The sequence below is a fragment of the Dipodomys ordii genome, unplaced genomic scaffold (genome assembly GCF_000151885.1).
Source record: "Dipodomys ordii isolate 6190 unplaced genomic scaffold, Dord_2.0 Scaffold2, whole genome shotgun sequence".
NCBI lineage: Eukaryota > Metazoa > Chordata > Mammalia > Rodentia > Heteromyidae > Dipodomys > Dipodomys ordii.
Genome location: NW_012267218.1, coordinates 8,205,343 through 8,225,976, shown reverse-complemented (window position 1 = coordinate 8,225,976; position 20,634 = coordinate 8,205,343). Strand labels below are relative to the sequence as shown.

The following is a 20,634-nucleotide window of genomic DNA, read 5'->3' as shown; positions in this document are numbered from 1 at the left end:
CAAACGGTGAAGCCAAAACAGTTGACAAGCCACCCCCAACCCCCGCCCCCACTTTTGCAGTCACAACGAAGAGGGTAGGATTTGGAGCTGAGTTGCTGTAAACTGATGGCAAAATGTGTTGTTATTTTTAGTTTGATCAGTTTTTTTTTATATTTTGGAGATATCTTTGAAATTCTCTGTATTTATTTATTTAATGAAGGTGATACTTTTTTCTCAGCTTTTATCTTGAGTCTTCATTTTTTGAGAATTGTTTTTGCCGTTTTCCTTTCTTTTTGAAAGATGCATCAACTCTAGGGGATAATGGCATGGTGAAGCCTTAGAGTGCCTGGGGATTTATCCCTACTACTGTTGATTTTATAGTACATCAGGAAGATGCTCATGAAATTCATATTGGATCCGCTACTAGTACCCAGGGGCCAAGCAGAAAAAGTTCATCTGAGTCTTTAAAAATAATAATGGACTTAAGGAGAAATTAGTGCTTTTGGTCTATTCTGTCAGTAATTTTTTTAATTCAATGCAATTGCTTTATGTAGTTTAATGGTTCTAGATTCTTAAGCATGCTTCGATAACTCTTTCTCATTATGAGATAGTTTCAAAATCACTCATATGAAAGTCAGGCTAAAGCAGGAAAATCCAGGACAGTGACCAGGTCTCTATTTCAAGCACCAACCCCAGCATTTACATACACACAAAATTAATGGGAAAACAGATTGGGTTAAAAGATTTATTTAAAATGTTTGAGGACATTTGTCTTATAAGCAATTGAAGGACAGAGTTGAAATCATTCTTATCATTAAATCTGAGTTCCAGATGGCTCAAAGACTTAATATAAAAACTGAAATAATAAATAACAGGAAGTAGAATAGGAGCAATTTTGTGTTTTAGGTTTTTCTTTTCTTTTTTTGGGGGGGGGTAACTGGGCGCAAGTACTGCTCCTGAGCATTTGTGCTCAAGGCTAGCGTTCTATCACTTGAGTCACAGCTCCACTTCTGGGGTTTTTTTTTTTTTTGGTGGTTATTTGTAGATAAGAATCTTACAAGCCCGGAGCTAGTGCTCACCTGTACTCCTGGCCAGTCTCTTGTATTTCCTTTGAAGCCTAATGACTATGTGATGGCATCATGAGGCGGAGCCTCTGGAGGTGGTCTCACACATGAGATAGGTGGCTGGTGTCCTGATAAACGAGACCCCGGATGGGTCTCTCTGCTCTTCCTGCCATCGGAGGACACAGTGAGCAGGTGCCATCTCTGAACCAGCAACGGAACCACAGAGCCCCCAATCATGTGAGCACCTCGATCTCACATTTCCAGCCCCCCAAACTGTGCAAAACTCAGTACTTGGTTATGACAGCTCAGATAGTCTAAGACACCAGATCTGTGGCGTGCACGGGTGTTGTGATTTGAACTGCTATTTATTACAAGATACATAAGGTAGGATGACTCTGGTTAGATGGGGGAGACACTGGAGGAGATGGGGGACAGGCTCCCACTCTCCCAAAGTCAGACAGCTGGTGTGGGGGGGGAGGTTGTCAGATGGGGTTCATAATTTTGCCCAGGAGCAGGCTGCTCCACGTGAAATCATCGAAGACCAGGATGAGGAAGGGATGGTTGAGGATGAAGGTGGGAGACTTAGTGGCCAGGTTTTTAGTGACCTTCTTGGGGACAGGAAGCTTCAGTCCTTTCTCCTTGAGGTGCAGCACAGCCTTGTGGATCACCTGTTAGAACATACCGGGGGCAGGAGGTGAGTCTGGGCCACGTATCAGGGACAGTTTGCACCGTGTCTCATGGACACTGAAGGTCTCTGGCAGGCTGTCCATGAGGGAGGCAGCCCCAAGGTGAGGGCCAGACCCAGGGCTGCACTGAGGCCGCCCAGAGTTGGCAGGGTCAGTCTGCCTTCACCACACAGAGATCTGTGCAATGGGCATCACCATCCTTCCTGGAAACTGATTCCCACATCCCAGTCTGGGAGAGGCCTCCGGCTCTGTCCACCATCCTGGGGAAATACAGGGATAGAGCTTTCTACAAGGACTTGTGTCGGGGGTGGGGGGCGGAATGGGATTGGGGTGGGGGAGGGATGTGTGCCAGTGCCTGTAATCCTGGCTACTCAGGGGGCTGAGATCTGCAAGATGGAAGTTTGTAGCTTACACAGAAAAGAAGAGAATCTATCTTCAAAATAATCAGGAAAAATGAAAGAAGTTTGTTGTAAATGGTAGAACACCAGCTGAGCATGCAAGCTGAGTAAGCGCAAGGCCCTGAGTTCAAATCCTGGTACTGGCAAAAACAAAAGAACCTCATGCTTGGGCCTAAATGGATAAGCCAAGGCAGAAGGTGAGATGCAAATCTTTGGTTGTTGGACATTCCTCCTTGACTGAAGGTAGAAGGAATCTTGAAATCTACACAAAACCTTCACTGGGTTGTACTGAAGCCTTGGGCAGACCAAGTGGAACAAAACAGCAGGCGATACTGTAGCTTATAATGCTCATGTGGCAAGAAAGCTCCCCTAGTCTGGATTTTAGCAAAGACTCTGAGGCTCTTATCAGCTCCCAGGCTGAGCTGGGTTTGGAACTCCCAGCTGTGGATGTTGAAAAAATGACGTGTTAAGTCCACAGGACCCAAGGTTAAATGGAAGTGCTGCACTGTTACTTGCTTGCACGGTGAGCATGGGAAAGCTCTTCATGGAGTTAAAGATTCATTTTAGAAAGTGGGACAAACCCACCATCTGACAAGGCAGCTGGCCTTGGTTTCCCTACAATTCAAATATATTCCTTTCTTGCTTTTAAAAGAAAAACAAGTAAAACAAGAGAAAAGACAGTTATGGCTTTGATAAGATGCATGGCAGCCCCCAACCTAGGCAAAAAAAGGCAATGCCACATCGGAGTGGCTTATGCAGGTTGGCACCTACTATGTGCTCTTTTCTTACTTTTTTTTTTTAAGTGCATGTTCCAGGGCTTGAACTCAAGGCCTGGCCCTCTCTACAGCTGGTGCTCTGCTACTTGAACTGTGCCTCCAGCCGTTTAGCTAGTTAAAGTTGGAGCCTCACAGACATTTTTTGTCTAGCCTGGCTTTGATTTGTTATCCTCTGAATCTCAGCCTTCTGGGAAGCTAGGATTACAGGCATGAGCCATGGTGCCCAGCTAACAAGTGAGTGACTAAGGGAAACACAAGGCAAGGGATGGCTCACAGTTCTGCCTCTGCACCCTTGGTTTCCAGCGTCCCCTCTCCCCAGCTGTGGCCTTCCTTCCCTGGTGCCCAGCTTCGTGGGTGACATGATTTCCTTGTTGAACCTCTGTTTGCTCCACTGTGGTGGTGGGGCTTGGACTGGGCTTGGGTTCTCAGCCAGGGACCTGGATCTGTTCCCCAGGGGCTTTATGATGCGTACTGTGGAGTTTAGAGAAAAGGCAACAAAAGATGGGTTCCCAAGAGAGTTACCTTTGATCTTTCCAGTGGAGCCACCTGAGTGATCCCAGAGAAATTCGTCTGGTTAGTGAACAGATCTGGGATGCCCATTTCCGCCAGCACTCCACCCATGTCGTAGGTGCCGGAGATAGACATCTTTGGGATGTACACATTCACGAGACTGTTGGGGAAGAGAGGGGCAGGGAGACGAGGTCAGGCAATCCAAGGCTAGACCTGACATTGAAGAGCAAAGGCCTCCCAGCAAGATGCCCGCTTCTTTGTATACTTCCTCCAGCTTTGGCCTATGCAGCCCCACCTGCTCACTGGGGACGGGAGGGACAGGGTAGGAGGCAGGAGCTGCTTCCTCCTCCAACATGACGGCCTTGAAGTATCCATTCTTTTGGTTCAGGTGATTCTCTTGAGTTTCTCCACCTGTAATGCAGCTGGAGCACTGAGCACTGAAGGCAATGGCTGGTAACGAAGGGGTCCTGAAGACCCCTCTGCTAGAAGCAAAGGGGTAGAGGAGCACCCAGCTGGGAGCAGCCATCTTGGTCCACCGCTGTGCCCCTGTGCTGAGGTTCTTTCCCCTCCTGCCCCTGCCCTGGCACACAGGGCTGAGCTTATTTGTGTCCTTTGGGGGCCGAGAGGGGCTGGGTCCCTAGGATTTGTGCAACAGGAACTTGATGTCATCTAGCATGACGAAAGGTAAGTGAGTTCACACCGGGATGGGGTGGATGAGGAGGGAATGCATGGCTGACAGATGTATGAAACCCTGACATTAAAGATATTAGAAAAACACCTGAGTTCTCTAGTGCTTGGGATTGCTCACAATCCTAAGCTGGTCGCTAGCGAAAGCAGCCCTCGGCCCTAGCCTGGAGCCAGGCCACCGAGCGGTGCCCGCTTTGAGCTACACTATCCACAAAGGAGTTGAGGAAGAGTCAAAGACAAGAGAGATACGTGACTGTAGGAAAGTGTTACTGTTAGGACGTGAAGTTCTCCCTCAGAGGGCTCAGGTGTGGAAGGCTCAGCCGCAGGCTGGTGGTGCGGATGGGGTCAATGATCAATCCATTCTGGAGTTCACAGCTGACTGGCTGTTAGGAGTGGGCTTGGTTGGAAGAAGTGGGTCATTATGGGAGAGGCTCTTCTTTTCCCTCTCCCTTTCCCTCTCCTTTTCTCCCCTCTCCCTTCCCCCTGTACCTCTCCCTCTTTGCTTTCTCCATCACTAATACATCTTCAGCCAACTTTCCCTGTGTGTGAACCCTGAACTAGCCCTTACTTGGGCTAGAGTTAAGAGGAAGGAGCTCACTGGTGACCACTCGTCTATCAGCACAGATACCTTCTTCTGTGCCTCTTTCACCTACTCCTTGCCTTGTGGAATCCCCCAGAGACCTCTGTGTTGATTGACCGTTGTAACTCTGTGGGAGGCTGGGGGGGATCTTACATAGGGGTGTGGTGGACAGGAAGACAGTGAGTGCTGACAGAAGGCCAGCTGCATCTGGTTTTTGCCTGCCCAGCTTCCCGAGAGCACCTGAGGGCTTACTGATAGGTCATGGACTTGGCCCATCTCTCAACCGTGTCCCGGCTTAGCCCAGCGATGACTGTGTCTATGTGTCCCGGCTCTGGAAGGACCAAGAAGACAGTCCCATTGCCCACGTAGTCCAGCTGTACCAGCCGACAGGGGAGCTCCGTGTCGTGGAGGTAATTGATGGTGCTTGTCTGGAACATCATAGGGACCCTCACTGTGACCGTGTCGCTCACATGGAAGTCCATATCTCTGATATTTTCTGGGTCAAAAGCATATGACCATATGCCTGGGAAGACGTGGGAAAGAGGGAGCAGGAGTCAGCTCTATAGGACCGGTGAAAGAGCACAGTTTGGGATGAGCTACCTGGGAGTCTCTTGCACACCCAATTGGATCCCCAGAAATGTCCAAAAAGAGGTCACAATCCTACAGGCTTAAAGCATATTCCATCCTCAGCTTTGTGGAGGGTTGAGGATGAGCTTTGCTTCTGAGCTTGGCTTCAGACACACAAGAGGGGAGAGACAGAGTGCTAGGCCTGATGCTAGGGGTATGGCTCCCACTGGTGGGCATTGGCTCCCTGGAAGACGTGGCTGATGTCAAACCTGCAACTCCAGGTCCTTGGTCAGGACCAGAAGGGACTCTTGTGGGGGACTGGTTTATCTCTTCCATCTCCTCCTCACACCCCTTCCCAGTCCCTGGAGGAGCCTGTGGACCCCTAGTACGTGGAATGAGGGCATTCTGGTCCCCACCGGCTGAACGCAGAGACAGGAGAGGAGGTTCGCCAGGGTGACAGACTCCCCAGCCCTCACTCTGGAGGCTACATACTCATGGCTGCCATTCAGCTGTGTGTGTGTGTGTGCACGCGCGTGTGCGCACGTGTGTCTCAGGACTCTGCAGCCCTGCTCAGTTCTGACTGGAAGGACATTGCTCTCAGGACTCTGCAGCTCTGCTCAGTTCTGACTGGAAGGACATTGCTCTCAGGACTCTGCAGCCCTGCTCAGTTCTGACTGGAAGGACATTGCTTTCAGGCTGAGCCAAAGCTTGTGGAATGGCAGTGCTTCCTGCAGGGGCCTCTTCTGAGCTTGTTCCAGACACTGTGACCCACGGGGGACTTTTGTCCTCCAGAAATGCCAGCTAATAAATGTGTGCAGCTGTCCAGTCTGCGGGAAGGTGTTCCAGTGAGATTAGGAGGCTCTGCAGGTCTCCGTGGAGGCCCAGGGGGGAGGGGCATTTCATGTGTTTGCAGTATGTGTGTATGTGTGTATACCTGTGTGTGCGTGTGCATGCATGTGCAGATGTGCATGTGTCACATGCACACATGTGTGTACATGCATGTATGTGTGTATATACGTGTGTGTGTGTGTGTGTGTGTGGTATCTGTTGGGAGCTTTGAGAAAGGGAACAATGCTGAGACAGGAGAGTAGAGAAGAGAAAAGAGGGCTCCAGATTAGTTTCCTGTCCTTGGCACAATGATCATTTGGGGGTCATTGTCACTGTGGGGGGCTGTCCTGTGCTTGTGAGTAGGATATTTACCAGCCTGCCTGGTCCCTACTCAGTGAACACCAACAGCATACTATCCCCCTCCTCAGCTGTGACTATCCAAAATGCCCCAGACATCATCTCGTGTCTCTGGGAAGTGAGTGTGTGTACAACTGGGGTGGTGGTGGTAATAATCCCCCTCAGTGAGACTCACTGGGGTAGAGGAGGGAGTTGAGTTTTAGTCTCAGGAATAAGGTATCTCCAAATTGCCTAATCAGAATCATTATCGGTGATGGTGAAGGAGGATGCATAAGATAATTACAAATGGCTGTGGAGTTCCCAAGGCGGTTTTCCTCGTAGGTCTGCCAGGGGCTCTGGACTGTGGGACTTGGATGCGTTTTCCTTGCCATGTTTATGAACAGCACTTTGGAACACCCAGTACCAACTGATGTCAGCTGAAGGTGGTCAGGGAAGGCCCTGGCCAGAGCTGCCTGGAAACGCTGAGTTAGGGGTGTGTAAAAATGCTTTGGGGGTGTCAGAAAGATGCCAGGGCAGGGCACTCTGACCCAGAGGAGGCTGGATTGGTAGTCTCTGGGTCAGAGCTTGTGTTGCTTGGGTGATATCTGTAGGCCGGGAGACAGCCAGGCTGTTCATAGTAACCACAGTGAGCCTCAGAGCAGCCTTTAGAACTCAAGCCATTCGCTCAACTCTAAGGAGTGTCCGTCTGAATTTGGCCAAATGTTATAATCACACTTTCCCAGATGTGCTGTGATGAAGACGGAGCTTCCCATGGCTGAGTGTGCCCCAAAGCACGTCTTGGATTGGGACAGCTGTGCTAGTTTTGGCAATGGTGGGCGAGGCCTTGTCAGCCTGGGGTAGGGGTCTGGAGGGGAGAGTTACCTTTGAAGAAGACGTAGTCAACCAGGATGAGGGAGGCAGGGCTACCCAGGTCTGACAATATGTTCTTAATTTTCCCCTTGGTCTTATTCTCCACATACTTGTTGATCTTTCTGCTGGCTCCGTCCCAGTCTTTGAAGTCTGTGGCCAAAGCCTCTGACTCATAGTAGTGTTTGATGTCAGCTGAGAACTTTTCCAGTAGTTCCAGGCGGCTCTGGTCAAAGAATAAGGCGTTACCCATGGTCATGTCCAACCCAGTGTCTGACTCTCCGAGGAGGCGATGGAGGTGCTGGAAACCCTGATGGATCTCAGTTTTTGATGTCTGGGTGAGGTTGAAGCCCAGACCCTGGAGGAGCTGGGTCTGTGTGTGGCCAGATGCCCCCAGAGACAGCATAGCCAGCGTCATGGAGATGCTCACAGGAGAGATGAAGACATTTTTATCAGGAGTGGAGGCCACGAGGCGCTGATACAGGTTGAAGGCAAAGTCAACATTGGTTGGAGCTAGGTCCCGGTGAGGGCCGTTGGTGCTCACAGTGGCACTGGGGTCCTGAGCCTGGATGGTCCAGAGGCCACTGGTTGAGAGCCAGAGGAGACAGGTACACAGGGTGAATTGCATTGCGGTAGGACCAGGTCCTGCTAAAATCAAGAATGCTAGTTAGGTAATGTGATTCCTGAATCATCAAGAGATGAGTCTGCAGGAGGCAGTCAGAAAACCCACCTGGGCCTCACTTCCTTCCTACACACTCGCTGTATGAAATGGGACAGGTCATAACAAGGCCTTGGCTTTAGTGTCCTTATTGGAAGATGTGATTTATACTCCCAGGGATTGATCAAATGCCTACTTAATACTCAATGTGGATCTGTTACTTTAGTTATACTTTCTCACTTCTTTGGCACCAGAACATTCAGGAAATAAATATTTACCTGATTTTAGCAACTAGAAAGGCAGAGAAGTTAAGTGTCCACCGAACAGAAATAATCCAAGTTCTAAAAGAAAAACAAACCACTGTTCATCAAGAATCCTGGACCCCAAATGTCCTTTGAAAAGGAGGAAGAGCTGGGTGCTGGTGGCTCACACCTGGAATCCTAGCTACTCAGAAGGCTGAGATCTGAGGATCGTGGTTCAAAACCAGCCTGAGCAGGAAGTTCTATGAGACTCTTACCTCCAATTAGTCATCAGAAAACCAGAAGTGGCCCTGTGGCTCAAAGTGGTGGACCACTAGCCTTGAGCAAAGAAGAGCTCAGGGACAACACTCAGGCCCAGAATTCAAGCCCCACCACCTGACCAAAAAAAAAAAAGGACGCAGATATCATGTATATGTACACATACATATATATTCAGATATATATATATATATATAATTTTTGGCAACATTGAGAAAAATAGGTACATATTCCTTAAATGTTTCGTAAACTTCACCAATAAAATCATCAAGCTTAGGTCTTTTCTTTTGTGTTATATTTTTTGATAGTAACCTCCTTACTAATGATTGGAAAGTGGGTGCCCCAGTCTTCCTAGAATATGTGGGAGGCCCTGTCCTGGCATGTTCCCAACCCAAGCTGCATGTAAGCATCCGGAGTCGATCTCCGGCCTCTTCCATTGTTCCCTGTACACCTCCCTTCACATTTCCGCCACTCCTGTGTTTCTCCTTGTCTCTCCAAAGGGAGGTAACAACCCCACTGGCTTCTCTGACCTGCTATCTTCTCTACTCTAGTTGTGTCAATGGAGTTGGAGCCCATTCAGCCCCACCCGCCCACTCCCCAGGAGCCTAGCTGCCTTCATGGATTCTCTCCAGCTCTGGTTTCTGACTTGCATTTCTGGGTCCTTGGGACATTTCATTTTTTTGTGGCAGAAGAAGCTGTGTTCGGATCCCAGAACGGTCATTTATAAACTAGATGACAAGGGGCAGGCTATTTGCGCTCTGCCTCGGTCTCCCCACTGTAAAATAAGGCTGGCATGCTGAATCTGTGCTTCCTCTTTGGCTTCCTCCAATCTCTTCTCTGCAGCCCATCTCCAAGTTCCTGCCAAAGAGCTTGTAGTAGGCTCTCCAGTTCCCACAGAGTGGGCCTGAGCCCCTCTGATGTGCCCAAGAAACTCTCGTGACAGTCCCTAATGACAGTCCCGCGCCAACCTTAATTCTGACCACTTGAAGTCTCAGGCACAGCAACCTAGGGTGTCAGAGGTTTCTCTTGTCACATTTAACTTTCATCTTACTGCAAGGCAGGCAGGTTGGGGCAGGTCAGGGCAGGTCAGGGCAGGGCAGGGCAGGGCAGAGCAGGGTAAATTATTATAGTTCCCCAGTGTGGAGCTCTGTTCTAGGGTGAGCTGAGATCTGGAGACAGACAGCTTTCCTATGGCTCTGCCTCGTGTAGCTTCTTCTGTTGATGCACACTTCCTTCCTGGCTTGGATCACCATCTCTTGGTCTTGGAGACTCAAGGGCTTCACCACCACCTGCAGCAGACTTTCTTCTGTCCTCTCTGCCTCTGCTTGTGTCACAACCAGGATCATCTTTGTTTCAGCTCTGGTCACTGCCACGTGTGTCTGTAATTCTCTCTTGAACAAGAACCCCAAGTGACATAAGGCCAAGACCAAGTTGGGCCCCCCTTTCCTTCCTTTATCTCTTGGGAGATCAGATGCCGGATGCCAGCCTCCCCCTTGTGTTATCCTCCAAGGTGGGAATCAAATCCCTCTGCCTCACAAGACTGCTGTGGTACCAGGTGCACTGCCATTGGGCTAAGGCCTCCCTTCCCAGGTCATCTGGGACCCCTGGTACTGATGAGAAACAGATAGCAATGAGGTGGAGCAACCCAGGCCTAGCTCTAGGAGAGCCCAGCCAAAGGCAAAAACAGTCTCAATATCATTCGTGTGTTTCATTTTAGGAATGTCTTGGTCCCTCCTTCCTGAGGTAACTTATGGAGTGATTATCTGTGTTTACTTTTTTTTTTTATTTTTTTGCCAGTCCTGGGGCTTGAACTCAGGGCCTGGGCACTGGCCCTGAGCTTCTTTTGCTCAAGGCTAGCACTCTACCACTTGAGCCACAGTGCTACTTCCAGCCTTTTCTGTTTATCTGGTACTGAGGAATTGAACCCAGGGCTTCGTGCATGCTAGGCGAGCACTCTACCACTAAGCCACCTTCCTAGCCCTGTGTTTATTCTTTCTAACCCATGGGTTGTACAGAGCTCTAGGCCTCAGAACATGTGGGCACGTGGTAGGATGCACACAGAGTGTGTTCTAAATGCGTCATCCTTGTCCCAGGTCACCCCAAGAATCTGCAGGACCCCTGTCCTGTGCCAGGTATGCAGCCCTCTGGGTGGCCTCAGGTTGCTGCCCAGTCTAAGTCAGCTCTCAGCCTCGCCTGCCTTGGTCTGGCAGAGCTTAGGAGCTTCAGCCTTGCAGTGCAAGAGGCTGGAATTCAGCTTCAGCCCTCAGGCCCAGCCCTCTGCAGTGCAGGAGATCAGGGGAAATCAAAACTCCAGCTGGTACCCTGCAGACCCCAGGACCTGGGAAGAGCTCCCTGGGGTTACCTCTTATCACTGCTGGCTGCCCCAATGCTCAGCACTCCATTGGAAAAAGCAAACAAGTCAGCCAGTTGCAGTCAGAGCTTTGTTCTGGAGAGCCAGCAGGTACAGGGGCCGGGGGTATGGGGCACAGAGAAGTCACTCACCGTTCTGAGTGGACTGAGGTTCTTCTCACCGGCTTGGTCCTGCTGCTTGGGATCCCAGCCTGTGTACAGTAAGTGGGCTGGGATGCCCCTGCTAAATCTTGTTTGCCTACTTCCTTGCTGGTTAATGGTTACAAAGGGACAGTGTCCTTCATCATTCAGTGGTCCCCAACCCCAATCATTAACTAATGGGAATTCCCCCCCCGAAATATGAGTAAATACAGCAAACTAACTTTTCTCTGAAAGTTTTTCATTTTCATTAGCTCTATCCAGCTAGATATATGAGTTATTTTTTAATAAAAATTGTGCTTGTGTTTGCTCCTTGCTAGCTGGCAGAGAAGTCACCTATGCCCTTGATAAGAAGCAAAATACATATCATTTGCTTGTTTTATGGAAAACCAAGTGCTTATCTCTGGAAGGGGACAATGCAGGTGAGGTCCTGCCCTCAGGGGTTGCTGGGCTCAGTCTGGTAGGAGAGACAGCCAAGATTTTATGAGTGGACTGTTACCCTCGCTCTTCTGTAGGTAAGGAAACTGGGGTGCATTAACTAAACCAATCTTCAGGGTCAAATCCAAGACCATCCAACTCCGAACGTAACACACTGCCCTTCCCCACCATTTATTCATTACGTTTGTTGCTGCAAATAGACATTGAGCTCACGGTATTCTAAAGCAAAAAATGAATAAATGCATAAAAGTGTTTATTTGGTTTCTTGAATGAGAGTTCCAAAATGTAGAAAGGGCTTCAGGCCTGCCTTATTTCAGGGCTATCAAATTAGTTACTAGACTGCTCCCTTTCTTTTGTTTCTTTTCTTGATTAATTCTGTTTTCTTTATTTTGTCTATTGAGGCTACAAAGGTGTCCATTGAAACTCCAGGGTATTTGACTGTAACTGGTTGTTGAATTTTTCTCCCCTGTAGTCCAACCTTTTGCCTGGAAGGACTCTGGGTATGATGGTCCTGTGGATGGAATGATCACAGAGGCCAGAGTCTGGTACTGTTCACTGGTTGGCAGCGTCCTCTTTCCCAACCATGGTGACAACTGTTTCCATGGGAAGAGGTGGAGCAGGACTCACAGCTGGTGAGCACTGTTAACACTTCATGGTCTTTTCAAGTTTTCTAAGGTTTAAGACAATTTTGGAGTTCTTAGTTAATGATTTATTTAATCTAGATTTTCAGATTAAATGCTGATGAAGTATCTATACTGCTCTTCATTATAACATTTCAATTATTATTTATATCATATATTATTTATATTTAATACTTTCTCTTCTTTCTTTGATATCTTACTTTGGAGATCAGTTGTAATCTTTTAAAGACCCAGCTTATAGTTTTATTACTACTTTTTATAGTTTTATTACTAATTTTTTAAATGTTAGTTTTATTTTATTTTTCTACAATCTCTTGAGATAAATATTTGTATTATAGTTATAAAAATATTCCAATTAAAATATTTCATCTCACTGGTCACCTATAGCTCCTGCCTATAATCCTAGCTACTCAGGAGGCTAAGATCTGAGGATCATGGTTCAAAGGCAGCCCCGTCAAAAAGTCTCTGAGACTCTTATCTCCAACAAAATACCAGAAGTAGAGATGTGGTTCAAATAGTAGAGTACTAGCCTTGATCAAAAAGCCCAAGGACATCACCCAGGCTCTGAATTCAAGTCCCTACACCAGCACACACACATAAAAATTTCAGGGGATAGTCCCTGTTTAATATATACATGTCAATACTCATGTATGCATATATATATATATATATATAAAATGAGATTATTTTATTCAATTCTTCATACCTAAATTATTTACTTGAAATTGTAGTTTTCAGTGACAAATATTTTAAAGAATTATAACCACAATTGTTCATTTATTTCTTCCTCTGTCAGTGATTGGTTGATTTTCTTTGAGACTTTGCTAAATCATACAAACTTTTGATCATTTTTACCTCTGTGGGGTCCTTATATCTCTTATATTTTTGTTTCATATGGCACCCTTTAGTCTTGAAGTATATTTTATCTGATATTGACATTATTTTCCTGGTTATTTTGTTTACCCTTGCTTCCTTTTATTTCTAAGCTATCTGGGCCTTTTTGTTTGAAGAGTATGTTACATAATATTTTGTTGGATTTAGTTTTACTATACACAAATGAAGATCTTTGTCTTTTAATTGGCAAAGTTAACCAATTTACATTTGTTGTAATTATTGTCTAACAAGAATTGGCATACCACTTATTCCATATTTTCCATTTTCCATATGCGCTCTCTCTCTCCCTCTCCATTGTCATCAGTATTTATTATTTGTTGTTTTGATGGCTGGCATTCTGAGTCAGATGAGATGTAATCTCATTTCCTTTGTGGCTAAAGATGTCGAACATTTCTTCATATTTTTATTAGCTATTTTTATTTCTTCTTGTGAGAATTATCTGTGCAGTTTGTTTGCCCACTTAAATTGGATTATTTATTCTTTTGTGGTTTAATTTATTGAATTTTTGGTATGTTCTGGATAATAATACTTGTGTTAAATAGTTGTTGAAAATTTTCTCCCTTTCTGTGGGTTGTTTTTGGGTTCTGGTGACTGCTTCTTTTGTTGTGAAGATACTAATTACTTCAAGATTTTATACTTTTTTTGTTGCTTTTTTATTGTAAAGATACTATACAGAGGGTAGATTTTATACTTTTTATTGTAGAGGTATTAGATGGAGTCTGCAGGGACAGACACTTAAGTACAAAATCATCTCATCAGCAAATAGGGGTAAATTTGATTTCTGTTTTCTCTATTTGAATCCCTTTAATTTATTTCTCCTGCCTTATTGTTCTGTAACATCTCTAGTACTATATTGAAGAAGAATGAAGAGAATGGGCATCTTTGTCTTGTTACTGACTTTAGAGGAAAAGACTTCAATTTTTTCTCATTTAGTATCATGTTAGCTGTAGATGTTTTATAGTATATCCCTTCTATTCCTAATTTCTTCAGAACTTTTATCATAAAAGGACGTTGAATTGTGTCAGAAGACTTTTCTATATGAATTGAGATAATCATGCGGGATTTGTTCTTGGTTTTGTTTATGTGATGTATTACATTTATTGCTGTACCTATATAGAATAATTCTTGCATTCCTAGAATGAAACTGACTTAGTCATAGTATAGGATATATATATATATATATATATATATATATATATATATATTTTTTTTTTTTTTTTTTTGGGTCCAGTTGTAGGGCCTGAACTCTGAGCCTGGGCGCTGTCCCTCAGCTCTTCAGCTCAAGGCTAGCACTCTACCACTTGAGCCACAGCGTCACTTCCGGCTTTTTTCTTTTTTTTTATGTGGTGCTGAGGAATTGAACCCAGGGCCTCAGGCATGCAAGGCTCTACCACTGAGCCACCTTCCCAGCCCCAGTATAGGATATTTTTGACATATTACTAGATTCTGTTTGTAAGAATTTTATTGGGAATTTTTGCAAACATATTTGTCACTTACAATTGGTTTATAATTCTCTTTTTTGTTACATCTCTGTCTGGTAATGCTGACTTTATAGTGTTGTGCCCAAGTCGCAGGACCCCACCAAGAAGACCACTGAGAGTCAGATGTTCTGAAATGCAAAAGCCAGGTTTTATTTAGACGGACTGCAGCTTGGGCCTCGTCCTACACTCTGACATTTAAACGGGCTGCAGCTCGAGCCTCGTCTTACACTCAGACACAGTGGTGCCTAGGAGGAGAGCCCCAAGCTAAAGATTTTCAGGTCTTATAAAGGTACACAACCAACCATGTGTTTGGATTACCACCATGTGTTGCTCTGCTAGAAACAAGCAACAAGTGATCACTGCCTCAAAACTTTAACCCTTCATTCCCCGCCTTGACTTATGGTCCTGAGACACAATCTAAACTCCAAACTAAACTCCAACAGCTCTCGATCTTGAACGGGTTCTTCTAGTCCCTCTCTGACCTTAGCCATAAACAATACCAATAACAATCAGTTCATTTTTCTTTTCTTGAGGCGTATGCGGAGTGGTTGGGTAGGATGCTTGGAGACTTCCCATGTTTCCCCATGGTCATCCAGGGGTCAGCCAGTCTGGCGTGGGAGCAGTGGATCCAAGCAGCAATGCCATCCACATTAAGGGCAGTAGGTGTAGCCAGTAGCACCATGTAAATTCCCTTCCACCGTGGTTCCAGAGATTTCAAGTTGTGCCTTCGAACAAACACCCAGTCCCCTGGTTTAAACAAATGGGGGGTAGGAATAGAAGCAGAATCATATAATGCTCTAAGCTGGGGCCACATTCTCTTATGTACCAGCTGTAAATAGTCAAGCTAACACAGAAATTCAGTATCATCCAAATCAGCAAGCAATTCAGTCTGAATGCTAGGGATAATGGGTGGAGGGTATCCATACATTATTTCAAAAGGAGTAAAGCCAAGCTGATAGGGTGAATTTCTTACTCTAAACAGGGCAAAAGGAAGGAGTGATACCCAGTCTGCGCCAGTCTCCAAGGCCAATTTAGTTAAGGTCTCTTTTAGAGTCTGATTCATTCTTTCTACCTGCCCTGAACTCTGGGGTCTAAAAGCACAGTGCAATTTCCAATCTGTCCCCAGTGCAGCGGCTATTCCCTGACTTACTTTGGAGTCGAAGGCTGGTCCATTGTCCTACCCAGTGGTGGATGGGAAGCCATCCCTGGGTAGGATTTCTTCCAGGATCTTCTTAGCCACAACGTTCACAGCCTCATGCTTTGTTGGGTAGGCTTTAACCCATCCTGAAAAGGTGTCTACAAAAACTAGCAAATATTTATTTCCAAATTTTCCAATTTTAATTTCTGTGAAGTCTACTTCCCAATACACACCTGGCCTATCTCCACAGAGGCGAGCTCCTTTTGTAACCGGTTGATTGGGGGCATTGGTGAGCTGACAGGCTTTACAATTTTTAACAATGTCCTCAATGAGTTGATTTCCTTGCCTAATTTTTACTTCTGCGTGTCAGAGCAAGTCCTGCATTCTTCTGGTTCCCATGTGAGAGACCTGATGGATTCTTTTAAGAATCCCCTTGCCCAGTCTTTGTGGCAAGGTAAGTTTCCCCTCACCAGTTTTCCACCAGTCTTTATTTCCTTCTCTGTCCAAGGGTTTATAGGCCATGGGAATTTTCTTTATCCACTCCAAGTCTTCTTGGGAGTACTGAGGCTCAGGAGGCGAAGCTCGTGGCCCTGGGTCTACTAGAGTCAGTACTTCCACTTTGGGCTGGAGGGCCACCTCCTTAGCTGCCTGATTGTCCAAGTTATTTACCTTTTGATGGCCAGGGCAGTGCATAATGGCAATATTTGCTGGTTCCCATAAGGCCCGGATGAGGCTTAAAATTTCTTGTTTGTATTTAATAGCCTTTCCCTCAGCTGTCAGCAGCCCCCTCTCTTGGTAAATGGCTCCATGGACATGCATGGTGCCAAAAGCATACCAACTGTCTGTGTAAATGTTTAGCCTCTTCCCTTTTCTCATCTGTAGGGCTTTTGTTAGTGCCACTAGTTCTGCTCTTTGTGCAGATGTTCCCTGGGGGAGTGCGTCTGCCCACACTATCTCAGTGTCCGTGGTGACTGCTGTGCCCACGTACCTTTTTCCATCTCGAATGAAACTGCTGCTGTCTGTGAACCAGGTATGCTCAGCATGCGATAGTGGTGAGTCCAACAAGTCTGGCCTCTTTTCCTTGGCCCGGTCTCTCTTTTCACGCTCAATTTCTCTGTCCTTCCTTTCCTGTCTTTGCTTCTCTGTCTCTCTCTTATTGTAAACCTTTTCTGCCGTGCCTACTAGATCCCTAATAGACTTTTCACCAAGTCTGTCTAGAGCCTGCAACTTTTAATTTATGTCTGGTGCAGCTTGATTTATATAGGCAAACATAATCATCTGAGCCGACTCCTGGGTCTCAAGATCATACGGGGTATATTGACTAAAAGCTTCCATGATCCACTCAAGATATGCTGCCGTGCTTTCACTTCCTCCCTGTTTAACATCATAAACTTTGGTCATGTTAGTAGGTCGGTGAGCCGCCACCTTGTGACCTGCCAACAGAGCCTGGCGGTAGACAAGGAGTCGCTCTCTACCTTCAACCATATTGTAGTCCCCTGTTGGTCGGATCTCAGGAAAATAGGCAGCGAACAGGGCAGGATCCGTGATGGGCGCTCCTGTGGGGCCAGGGATATGTTTCTGCGCTGCCTCTCAGATACAGTCTCTCTCTTTGGTGGTAAAAAGGACCTGTAAAACTGACTACAATCATCCCAAGTGGGCTGATGAGTAAAGAGAATAGTTTCAAGCAAATGAATTAAATCCTGGGGTTTCTCAGAAAAGGGGGCATTTTGGGTGCACCAATTGTATAGATCACTGGTAGAAAATGGCCAATATTGGAGTTGCTATTGACCATCTGCATCCACAGGACCTACGGCATGTAAGGGAAAAACAGCCGCATTAGAAGGGGGGTTGATGCCACGACATTGTCAAGTGACTGGCCCTCCAGAAACTTTAAGGGCAGGTGCCCAGGGTTCTATAGCTCCCTTCCTCCTCTTGATCATTCTCAGGTTCTGCAAAAGGAACCTGGGAAGGGGAGTATGGGGGAGGAAACATTTCTTCTTCCAAATTATCTCCCTGAAAAACCGGGGGGGTACCTTTTCTTTTCTTCTTTCTCAGTTTCTTTTTGTAAGTCTAGGGGGCTAGATGGAGTGGTGCCTATGGTTTCCAGTCCTGTCGGTCGTACAGTCCAAAAACCAATAAACAGTACAAACAAAACACACACAGGCCTGACAGTTACAAAAAAAAGCGCATGAAGTGGAGATCTCCCGAATTGGTCCGCTGACTCCTGTCACAGGTGGGGTTCCATATCCACGCCCCGCAGCAGAAGGAGTGGACCCACAGTGGTCGAGTTGGACCTCAGTTAGGAGGCCCTCTTGGTCAGTTCCGGCCCAACATCGAACTGACCCAGGCCCCACAATTCTCACGGTGGGGTTCCAAGGACCCCCCCCCCCCCACAAGAGGATCTGGGATGTCTCCCAGTTCCTCCGGGGTTGTTGCGCAAGTGTGTCCACTTCAACAATCCAATATGAATTGGAGCAGCCGTCCTCACAAAGGAAAACAAAAGTAAAATGGACAAACAGACAGACAGGACAAGACAAATTTGACAGCATTGTTTTACCTTTGGAGTCTGAAGTCTTGGGGGTGGTCTTTGGAGGGATCCCGGACGAGCCCCCACTAATATGTTGTGCCCAAGTCGCAGGACCCCACCAAGACCACTGAGAGTCAGACATTCTGAAATGCAAAAGCCAGATTTTATTTAGATGGGCTGCAGCTCAGTCTCATCCTACACTCCGACATTTAAATGGGCTGCAGCTCGGGCCTCGTCCTACACCCCGACACAGTGGAGCCTAAGAGGAGAGCCCTGAGCTAAGGATTTGCAGGTCTTATAAGGGCACACAACCAACCAGGTGTTTGGATTACCACCACGTGTTGATCTGTTAGAAACAAGCAACAAGTGGTCACTGCCTCAAAACTTTAACCCTTCAATAGAATGAGTTTCCAGGGTATTTGACTGTAACTGGTTGTTGAATTTTTCTCCCTTGTAGTCCAACCTTTTGCTCAGAAGGACTCTGGGTATGATCGTCCCGTGGATGGAATAACCTTTTTCTATTCTGTGGAAAAGTTTGAGGAGTATTTGTGTTAGTTCTTTGAAGGTCTAGTAGAATTTAGTGGTAAGTCTATTTTGTCTAGACATTTTCTTTATTATTGCTTCCATTTTTTTTTACTTGTTATAGCTTGTACCTCTTGGTTCAGTTTTGGTGAGTCAACTTACCTAAATATCAATCTATTTCTTCTATACTGACCAGCTTATTTGATTATAGGTTTTCAAAATATTTCCTCATGAGCCATTGTTTTTTGTTTTTAATACATTGTGATAGCTCCCTTTTCATTTCTATTTTTTTTATTTGAGTCTCTTTTCTCCTGTATTTCATCAAAGGAGCTAAAGACTTATTAAACTTAATTACTTTTTCAGAGAATCCACTTTTTCTCTTATTTATTCTTTGCATTGTTTTTTAGTCTGAAATTCATTAATGTTCTCCCTATGTTTCACTGTTTCTCCCCATTACTAGTTTAGAGTTTGGTTTATACTTGTTTTTCCAGAAGTATGAGTTGTTTCATAAGGCTATTTAAATGCTTTGCTTTTTTTGATAAGATGATAAGATGTGCTTTCATTTTAATTAATTTCTAGGAACTTTTTTTCCCCCCCGGTCATGGGGCATGACCTCTGGACCTGAGTGCTGTCCCTCAGCTCTTCAGCTCAAGACTAGCACTCTACCATTTAAGCCACAGTGCCTCTTCTGGTTTTCTGATGGTTTATTAGAGATAAGAGTTTCATGGCCTTTCCTGCCTGGGCTGGCTTTGCACCGGGATCCTCAGATCCTCAGGATCTGAGGATCGTTTAGAAGTTACGGAGGAAGGGTTTATATCGCCATCAGTTTTAATGGATAGCTTCACTTGGTAAAGTAAACTAGATTGTCAATTGTCTTTCAAGGCTTACCTTATGTCTTTTTGTTCACTCTTTGTACTTAGGGTCTGTGTTGAGAAGTCTACTGTTATTCTAATGGGCTTGCCATTGTAAGTTGTCTTCTCTTTATTTTTTGCAGCTTTTCATATTCTCTATATCTAGTATTTTCACTATGATGCATCTAGAAGTGTTTCTTCTCTGATCTTACCTGTTTGGAGTTCTATAAGTCTCTATCACACAGATGACATTCTCAAAGAAGTTGGGAAAGTTTTCTGCTAGGTTTGTTATTCTTGATGGGCTTTCAGTGCTTTTAGTTTTTATTTCTTTTTCTTCATCTATCCCCATAATTTGTAGGTTTGATCTTTTGACTGCTGAGAGGTCTTATTTTTTGTCATTTTAAAAAATACATTTTATTTTGTTGTACAGGTGCTGTACAGAGAGGGGTTACAGTTACATCATTAAGGTCAAACATTGCTATCCACTCCGTGGCTTTTCTCCCACTATCTCCTTCCCACTCCCCCAAGTTGTAAAGTTCATCTCCAATATAGTGTCTTGTGAGTATCATTGTGGCATTGGGTCACCCTTTGTCCTTGTTTCACCATTTTGTTAATCCCTTTCCCTTCCCCTAATCACATAAATGTATATACAGACACAGGGTACTAGAACCAAAAAACAGTGACTACTGGGCTTAAACCAAAGGGAAAAAGAAAAGAAAAATAAAGTAGAAAGAGATAATTTGATACAGTACATTGATGACAACAAAGTCAACAACAAAAAAAATCTCTTTTTTCCATATCTTGGAGTTCATTTTGATTAGCATCATTTTACATGGTCACATGCACATAACTATTGAGATATTGTGATCCTCAAAAAAGTCATATTAAGTGAAGTAGGCCAGACTCAAAGAAACATAGGCTCCATGGTTTTCCTCATTTGTAATAATTACTATATGTCCAGGACAGTCTTAGTCTGAGAGGTCTTCTAAGTCCTGTTAGAATATTATGTTTTTTGTGTTAATGTCCGAGTGTTTGATCTAATTTCTTGTTTTTTCTTCAACCAATGATACCTTGTTTTCAACCTTTTCTGTTCTACTACATAGATTTGTATTGAGGTTCTTTTCTTCCTTCCCTCCTTCCTTCCTTCCTTCCTTCCTTCCTTCCTTCCTTCCTTCCTTCC

The 20,634-nt window shown here is 45.4% G+C and overlaps 1 protein-coding gene across 1 annotated transcript; it reads right to left on the bottom strand.

Annotated features, from left to right (window-relative positions):
* Positions 1-1,521: 1,521 nt before the first annotated feature.
* Positions 1,522-10,999, bottom strand: Serpina6 (serpin peptidase inhibitor, clade A (alpha-1 antiproteinase, antitrypsin), member 6). The gene is made up of 5 exons (XM_013014847.1): positions 10,957-10,999; positions 7,294-7,926; positions 4,933-5,203; positions 3,426-3,573; positions 1,522-1,711 (listed from the first exon to the last, which is right to left on the bottom strand). The coding sequence occupies exons 2-5, from the start codon at positions 7,904-7,906 to the stop codon at positions 1,526-1,528; spliced, it is 1,218 nt and encodes a 405-aa protein (XP_012870301.1). The 5' UTR covers positions 7,907-7,926; positions 10,957-10,999; the 3' UTR covers positions 1,522-1,525.
* Positions 11,000-20,634: the final 9,635 nt, after the last annotated feature.

Coding starts and splice junctions, on each gene's coding strand:
- Serpina6 (XM_013014847.1), bottom strand. CDS start 7,906: ATGCAATTCACCCTGTGTACCTGTCTCCTCTGGCTCTCAACCAGTGGC. Junction 3,574..4,932: donor GCCAAGTCCATGACCTATCA/GTAAGCCCTCAG, acceptor CTTCCCCAACAG/TCTCGTGAATGTGTACATCC. Junction 1,712..3,425: donor CTCCACTGGAAAGATCAAAG/GTAACTCTCTTG, acceptor ATGTTCTAACAG/GTGATCCACAAGGCTGTGCT.